This window comes from Neospora caninum, chromosome X (genome assembly GCF_000208865.1).
Source record: "Neospora caninum Liverpool complete genome, chromosome X".
Taxonomy (NCBI): domain Eukaryota; phylum Apicomplexa; class Conoidasida; order Eucoccidiorida; family Sarcocystidae; genus Neospora; species Neospora caninum.
In genome coordinates, this window is record NC_018396.1 from 1326500 (window position 1) to 1335539 (window position 9040).

The following is a 9040-nucleotide window of genomic DNA, read 5'->3' on the forward strand; positions in this document are numbered from 1 at the left end:
CACGTTCTTCTCTCCGCCTACAGGCTCAATTCGGTGAACCTTCGTCTTCATCTCCAGATAAGGAGAGGACTAGTAAGCACAGGAACACCTCACGACCAGCCCGTTGCCAAACAACATTCAAGCCTCCTTCTTCGCCTCGTTTCCTAAATGCTTCGCGTTCACACGCAGCAAAACGCGACTCCTCTGTACAACCCCTTGGCCCTCAAGTTTCTTCGTTCGCTCCAGCTGACGGGTGCGGACAGGAAGGAATGTCCCCGAGGGGAGGGCCTTTCGCTGCCTGTCATCGGACTCTGTCAACTCAGAGGAACGAAACGGTATCGCCGCAGCCTGCATTGTCGGCGCAGGGGCTCCTTAACGATTCCGGACGACCAGGAGTCCCATTGAGGGGGCCCGGTTCCAGTTCTTGCCGGTCAAAATCTTTCACTCCCAGTTCTTCGAGCTCGACAATACGGACATGCTCATACACATGGTCCAACGGTAATGGGGTCGATGCCGACACATACTTGCCAAACATGTCGGGCACATCACCTTTGAACAGTCTCGGGATTTGTGGAGGGCCGAGCACTGAAGCGGAAGAAACGCGCATCGGCATGGCCTGCACGCTTGCGACAGGACAGTCCTCGTTTTCAGAGCAGCGCCGAAATATCTGTACACGCGATGGCGACCTCGTCCCTTGCGGGATGCATCAAAGCGCTAGTGCGTTTGGCACGAATCGTCGGGGAAACGACGCGTCAGATGCATCACGCCGGTGTATCTCATCTCCGTGTAAGGATGGCGATGGATTGCTGGGACTCGGAAGGGATCTGCCCCGACCCCTTCGAAGCCGCCTAAATGATGGGCGTGAATGTTCTCCGACAGCCCTCTCCCTGTCCACTCCGCTGTCCCCAGGCGTTCAGCCAGGCACGGGCCTTACTATCAAAAAAGATTCCCAACCGGCTGCGTAGGGCACGGCGTGAGCGTGAGGGGAACGGGGTGTGGCGAAAAACGAGATCGTGTGGTCAGCGTTTCCGTGAACAAAAACACTCAAAAATTGTGGCGAGGCAGGCACACTGTGACAGCGCAGAAAATATGTGATCTTGAATTCAACAGGTTAACAGCATCCTTGTTCTTAGGAAGGGCGTGTGTGCAACAGGTAATGCGTTTCCGCTGTTTCGCACAAGGGCGTCTTTTCCCGACCGGTTATTGGTTTTTCCGGTTTTGTTAAAACAGAAGAATGTGATCCTGTCGCAGACGGTGCGATTTCCCGTGACCATCTTCAAACACTCGACTCAACATCGCCGTGCCGCCGGTTTAACTCAGGCGGCATGAAACGTCTCGGTAGAGAAAGTAGAGTACGAGCATACACCCCTTGTAGATCATCCACGGCTATGCCGCAAGAACCTCTCCACATTGATATTCTCGGGACGTCATGTCCAGGTTCAGAAACATGAAAGGCGGGTTTTCTTGGATGTCTGTGGAACCTCACAAGTGCACTCATCTCGTCCGGTACAGACCGTTGGGAATGCTACTACACTTCGCTAGCGTTAGCGGAGGCATTATAGCGGCAGGCCTCCAAATCACTTTCTGGTTAGTTGAGAGTGACCATGTTTGCCATGCGTGTGACTGCTTAAGAGGAATATGTGTTGTTTCTTGTGCCTCCATCTCCCATTGCGGTCTCAGCGCTCTTTGAGTCACTACACTTGGAATAACTCCTGAGGTGTTAACGCACTAAGAAAGCTGGAGTTTTGCACGTAGGAGTGGAGCCCGTCCATCTGTTGGCCTTAGCCGGCAACGCAGATTGTGCATTCGAAACGCAGTTGATGAATATTCCATTGCAATCATTCAACTGGAGTTTTATCGTTGTCGGTCCTAGTAGCATGGATCGTGTCGAACAGCCAATATAACCCATACAGAAACTTGATCTTCTGGAAGTTTGAAAATCTTGCATCTCACTCCGTAGACACATTTGACAGGGCCCAGAGGCAGATCAAGGATGTGGCGACCGACAGTGTTACTCAAGAGAGCACCGAAATAAACGGAGACGTCTCCAGTGTGAAAGTGTAATGGGCAGGCCTGCATGGATATCCACAGCACGCAAAGGATTGCGAGCATGCCATTGGGGAGAAGCGCCTGCTTCTTGGGAGCGGCAGGCACAACTTTCTTACACCTTTTACACATTAAAGTGCGATTCCTAAGTGTATAAAACTATCTTTTTCTGCGAAGTGTATATTACGGGTTGGATTACTGATCTAGATCTTGAATGTCTTTGTTCACCGTAGTATACGTCTCGAAAATGTGGAAGAATGAAGTTTCTGTGCAAGGATCACCTATGCAGTGTCTTTCTAGAGACGGAAGAAACCATATATGCAAGTATAGGTTGAACTTCAGTAACAGGAACTTTTCATTGAGGGTGTGTATTCGTTCACCAAACTCTCAACTCGCTACTGTTCTTACTAAGTTTTATGGATAGGTTGATGAACGTTCACAGTTAAACATAAGTAACTAACCCACGCAAATATGACTACGAACGATTTTTCAGCACATAGAGAAGCTCTCAAAGAACGTATTGGTATGTGGTTAAATAAATCAATTGCGTGTTTATTTTTATTCTGAGTAAACGCTCTGTGGTCACCAATAAGCATGTATAGAGGCAGTGGGATGCATGGTTGTATATGCAACCATGTGACAAGACGGGAGACGCATGCGTCCTTGGATTTTTTTCCGGCGTCTGTGGTAAACCTCAACTGGATCAATTTCGAATTGGCTGTCGTGCAGCGACCGGAAGGACAGTCCATTCCCACGTTTAGCGACATACACTTACCTTGAATATGTATGCTTTAGACAAGCCCTTAACGATATCTCGGAACGCCCTGTCTCCGAACGTTACTCCGATGGTTCGCTCCGTTTCATAGTTTGCCAGCGCCATAGACAGGGCGATGGACATGGCGTCATCCCACTGCGTATCCAAGCCGTCGAGTTTCAACCGACGGTAATTGTCGACCATATGCCTGATATTTTCTTCGACCTGAAAAACCACGCCGGCAAGTCTGATAACGTGAGGCCCGAATTTCCTTAAGGGGACCATCCTGCTAAGGAGAAAATGAGTGATATCCCTCACGCACTTTCCAAAGATGCAAATGACACAAACTACAACTTTGACCCCTAGGGCCGGAACAAGGATTCCATGACGTGCCTGTCGTTCTGATGCCCACAAGCGGCAGAAAGGGGCCATTCGACTGGGGCTCCCCGGCCACCCCCGTAGAGCGAAGAGAGCTCGAGAATCTGCTGTCTCCGGTAGAGAGGTGTCATCCTCGACCGCGTAGAGCTGTAGAGGTGAACGTAACACATCAGAAGCAGTTACTTTTATCTGCATCACGTGGCCTGGGTATTTCCCGCTGTTGACCATGAACCACGGGCGAGCCCGATCTGTCCAGAGAGAGGCTACATTCTGCGAGTTCTGAGAATTTGTTTGTTTTAACTCAACCAGCAGCTCAGCGGTTTTCATGCAAGTGGCCTCTACCTTCAGGAGAGGCGAATTGAAGACGTCCTCTGGCATTTTCCACCACATCGACGTATCGTCTTCAAAATGGTAATGCAGTTTGTCGGCCGCATGAATGACGGAGCAGCACGCATAGAACGCCTTATGGTTAAAGACACAGTGAACCGATGCGAAACGCACGGCGATTGCAGGATCGAACGAGGCCAGGCGCTGCCCCGTACATGCATCCCAGAAAGTCGCGTTCTTCGGATCCCCGCACTGGTCTCTTGTGACGACCCAGCAGTACGGCAAATCCTCTGCCAAAAGGCCTGATGACAGACACGGCACGTGGTTCCATTGGTCCTCAGCAAAACTCAACAGGGGTGTCACAGCATGGATACTTTACTGGACAAAGCATTGATATAATTACCTTAAAAGCATGCAACTAGTTGCTGAGAGACACTCACGAGCCAGAGGTGGGTTTTACAGTGGTTTCCATGCGCCCACTTTGATGTGGATTTTCCTGGAAGTCGGAAGACAGAATAATACCCCTACGCTGATCTACAAGGGGATATATATACAAAATGACTGTACAGAAACCTTGCTCAAGATGTTTTCTTAATGTCATCTCTTCTTCATGGACAGATGCCACTGAGTCTACCTTTTCGAGCATTACCCTGGCGCATACGTTAGGTTTCTACAACGATATTACCGTTGTATGCGCCAGAGCTTATGACGTGTTGCGTTGCGGTTGGAAGAGGCTTTGCGTGTACAGCGGATGGAGAACGGCCTCCAGTGATGCGGCGAAGTGGCATTCAGTAACTGAACTTGGAACTGAATTTGGTACGGCGGCTACATATGCAAGAACGAAGTATATAACATTCTTGAGTTTTCCAACTGCCTTTGCGGATCCCGTCGTGGCCGCATGCGTGAGCCATCCGTGGCCCGTCTGCGGCAAAGGCTTTCGTCTGTACGGCTTGAGGTATCCTGGGCTTGCACTTTCCAGATTCTTCCCTAGCTTCCAAGAAAAGAAACAACGGTGTCAGGCTGACCTAGCGCAACCCATGCATCCATGGAGAAGCCTAGCAATAACGAGCAAAGCAGCATGGCATGGTCCTCAACCGTCCCTACTCCTCGAGCAAGAAGAGCAGGCCAGCTACACCACACGTCGTTCCCGCATTCTCCGCTCAGCAACACACTCGCGGTGCCCTGAGTGCCGACCAGTCCACAGAAGGTGCAATAGAAGCTGTTGCTTCCTTAAGGGATGTATTCTATCCAACTTGTTAATCGCTATTAAACAGGATGGAAGAATGTCTAGATACAGAAAAGCCGTCTGACGCGGATGTACTTCTTGATCAAACGTGCAAGTTCTGAAAACGTGGCTACATTAGAAATTCCGGCCAGAACAGGGAATAACAGAAATATCTGCGATCAACAACTGCCAGAATGGCGCGCCGTATGCGATCACGCCTTCCCCCCTCCCCAGATCTCGGTGCCTGTGGCGTCCTTTCCATACAGAGGAGACAGGCACTCTGTATGTTTGTTTATTGATATAACCATCTAACGATCCGTATGCCTATCATATGTACATGTGGAGTCATCTATCTATCCCTCCATACTACTCATATGCTCTGGATACCTGTGTGGATATGAATTCGTTCATGGTTTCCTCTATCGTGTATGATTGTACGTGTTGGTGCTATAAATTCATGACAACTCCCGAATAGAAGCCTATTTCTGGCTCCATCTCCTCTCGGAACCGCGACGTTCAAGCCATTTTCTCTGTTTTGGCTGCGATCCTAGACCTACCCGCCGTTCGGTTTCAATGGCTGCCACGAATCGTGCGCAGTGAAATGGACTGTCGAGACCGTAAGAGGAACTGCATACACATGCATGCCAATGAAGAAATCGCTTGGTCACGTGTTAGAACTGTCAACTTGGCAAGAATCCTCTTTTGAAATTAGTGGCCAGGAGCGAGAGTTCTCTATGGTTATCTGCTGAAGAGACGAAGCGACACTCATAAAGAGAACTCACCAACACTCGACTCTGGGTGAGAGAGGGCATACAAACGAGTTTACTGGCAGGTGTTCTCCGAATTCGGTTTTCGCGAAGATCTTGGTTAATCTGTAGCCGAAACGGGGGTGCATCTGCTTGTATCCATTCCACCAAGTTTCTGCGATGGACATGGCCTGTCGTAAGGCATCTTGCCTGCAGATTTCAAGATACATGAGCATAAAGCAAAGCGGGGATCACTACAACACGCGCTGAACTATGCATGCTGAAGACATTTCAGGAAGAAGTGAGAAAGGTAAAACTAGGCCCGAGGTCTCTGGTCCGCCGTCCTAACGGTGCCATCAACTTTCCAACATCTTGTTTGTAGTCTGTTGCCTCCAATATGTACTCTAAGAAAGATTCTTACACGCCGTCATAAGCACTCTCAGGGGTGGGTTCGGGGGTGTTGCGTGGTGAAGTAGGGGTCGTGTTCGGAAAAATCCCATTGACGAATCGAGGCGATCAAATTTTGCCAAATAAGATTCGCCAAGCAGCTGGCTCTACGCCTGACCCTACGAACAGAAGAGACTTCTCTGCGAGTCCTGTTCCCTTCTTTTGACAGCGGAGAACGTGTGCTGTCTTGATCTTTGTCGATCTTCCTTTTATCCTACTTCTCTTGTTCTCCACGACGTAGCTGCGAGTCCACTTCTACGAAGCCAAGTTGTTTGGCTTCATCACGAGGAAGTAGCTGAAGTTCCATGTCCAGTTTACCAATGGAGAGCCCCTCTCGTGCACCGACGCCCTGCAGCTTCACCAATTTATGAACCTGATTGCATGACGACACCCGACAAGCAAAGGTCGCGAACTGCTTTTTTTCAAGCATTTCTGACATCCTTTCAACGACTACAGTTCTGTAAATGCCGTGGCCCACCTCAGCTGGTTTCTACGGGTCCCGGGGTGCCGCTAGCAACATCAGCGAAGAGGTCTGTGTAGATGCCGACACACGTCATTGAAACGTTTCCCTGTTTCCGCTCATCTCCTAAGCGTCGCAAGCGACTGGCGGCATACGCGCGTTTACCTTGCCGCAATGCAAGACGTGTCGCCATTCGACCTTTTGACTGGACAAGATCTTCGATTTGTACATCGTACTGCCAGAGAAACTCCCACCTGGGCCTGCGGCCGCGTTGGACGCTCTTCCTCCTGTACGAGGGTATATATGTCAAGCGAAGACACTCCAAATTTTCCACGGGCATTCGGCGTTTCAATCGTGTACGCAAGAGGAGTCAGGGAACAAGACCAGCGGTGACAGGAGATTCTCTCTCTGTCTCCCTGTCGAGAGAGATCAGCCTTTCAGAAAGGCAAATACGGTCCGTGGTTACCACAACACTGCGCCAACAGGAATGTGCTAGCTCATTTGCCTCTGTCTGTGTCCTCACCTTGTGCCCGCGACGAATGCAAAACGATGTCTTCCCTAGTTACCACCAGATGCAGTGGCAGATGGCGTTTCAGTAGGTCACGGTATGAAACGCCCTTTTCTGTTGGAAGCCTCGCGACGAACGTTTCAAGGAATTGCGGCTCGCAGCATGCCTGTGTTCATTCGAAGCAGGAAAAATATAGAGGAGCGCTTCCATAAGCCCCACCGATGCCAGTTAGTCTTGGTTGCCTTTCTTTCTGCGATACACGTTTCCACCAATCTCCGAACGAATCGTGTTGTCGGTTAAGAGGCCAGCTGCTCTCTTATTGGCTGCATTACCTCCACAGGACGACTTCGAAATCTTTGACTTCCAAAGGACACATGGATGACAAAGTAAGAGCCAGTATGCCGGGCTGGATCTGCATACTCGGAAAAGCCGTGGCCATCCGAGAACCGGCACAGCAGATAGGGAGGAACATTTGGTCCTGCTTGTTCAGGTAGCCAACTGGACTGAACTTCTTGAGTAAGAACGGATGACGATGTCGCCTCCAGCGGCCCGTAGCCACTTTCTGGAGAGGCGGGCGTAGCAGCATTCCGACAGATGTCCTGTAGCTGACAATCGAGCGCTGAGCCCTCTCGCCGCTTCACTTCCTTCCGGGTATGCTCAGAAGCATCTGCCTCAACCATACGTTCCGCCGACTGCATGTACGTTGCCAGTTGCTGCTGGACGTCTGTCAGCATTCCCGTATCCTGAAAGATCAAGACATCAACACGTGCGAAGGTAGAAGCAGGCTATTTCATCATACATACACTCGCAAGAAAGGGACAAGTGAAGCCTACATAGGTGCTGTAGTCTTTCGCCTTTTGCTTCCGTGTGCCACTGCATGCCCAATCAAACCTACGGAGACGGGTCCCGGAGCCCTTATTTCAAGCAAGGAAATAAGCTGTATTGTTTGTTTCCCAGTAGCACTCCGAAGAGGTATCTGGCGGCCAAGAGCAGTTAATCTAAACCGACTTTGTCAGCACCATAAGCCAATTCGTTCTCTCACAAGCGGCGCGTACTGGAGTACCTCGGCTGTTGCAGGGGTCTACTTCCCCCGGACGCGAATTCGCCGTTATGTGAGTTCAGGGTCCAACGTGGCAGTCACGTACGCAGAAACGACACTGTGCAACGTGAGAGTGACCGTAGTGTTGCTATGTACGATCTGTTTCGCTAAAAGGTGCTCGAAGAGACGGCGAATGCCGGTGGCACCAGACACTTGCTGGCAGAAACACAGGAGCTTCCACCCTCGGTAGCGGAACCGGAAGTCAACCAGATAAGAGATTTTCGGGAGTGAACATCTCCGAAGTTTGTGGACATACTTGCAGAACTTCAAGCGTTCTCGCGACGTCCACCGTCGGCCCTGGACCCCCATTGTGGCCTTTTTGCGCCTGCAGATGGAGGCGAAGACTTTGGCAGATGTCCGGTCGCTTGGCAAGAAACTCGTAAATAACTGCTCTTTTAGAATCCATCTGAAAAGCCCAGCGATGCGGCTGCATGCGCGACAGGTTGAAAACTGAAACACGACTGGAGTCGGCCTATCTTTCTGCCGAAACACCAACGCTTGCTGCCTCCTGGCCCGCCTGCAAATGTGGCGAAGCGGCGGCGCCGCGTGACTCAGGGAACATCCAAGGATGTTGGTGGCCGGCGATAAAATACGAAAGTCTTTCAACAGATAGAGCTAAATACTACCTGTTATTAACTTCAATGGCCTGCCGAGACAGGCAACACTTTTATGCTCAGTCGCTTTGGCGCAGATACAACCCCGACAGGGTCAACTGGAGGAGAGCGTTCAGTACTGGGAAAGGGGCAACTCTCCAGAGACTGGCAACGTTTTTCCAGGAGCTCCAGTTTTGGTATTTTCGGCGCATCCATTTCGCCCATATCGTATGCACTTTAGTGCATTTCCGCTCAAGTGTCGGCACATAATTTTGCCTTGGCGTCTTCCGTCCTTCCGGCGACGGGGGCGCAGAACGTGCGAGGAATTCGGCAGCAGGCCGGGATGAGATTCTGCAGGCGGTGTCTCGCTCTTGCCTCCAACATTGCCAACTTCTTTTTTTGACTGCAGAACTGTCGACAGCAACCCAAACTTTCTTGGTGACCTCTTGGTCTCGTCTTCAAATGATCAGAACAGCCA

The 9040-nt window shown here is 50.6% G+C and overlaps 1 protein-coding gene across 1 annotated transcript; it reads right to left on the reverse strand.

Moving 5' to 3' along the window:
• Positions 1–1848: 1848 nt before the first annotated feature.
• NCLIV_046370 (cDNA FLJ60938, highly similar to Centrosomal protein of 76 kDa, related) lies at positions 1849–8375 on the reverse strand (the record flags this gene model as incomplete). The annotated part of the gene is made up of 8 exons (XM_003884186.1): positions 1849–2052; positions 2801–3004; positions 3500–3774; positions 4510–4666; positions 5267–5336; positions 6121–6275; positions 7203–7613; positions 8226–8375. 8 exons carry the CDS (start codon positions 8373–8375, stop codon positions 1849–1851), a joined length of 1626 nt encoding a protein of 541 aa, XP_003884235.1.
• Positions 8376–9040: the final 665 nt, after the last annotated feature.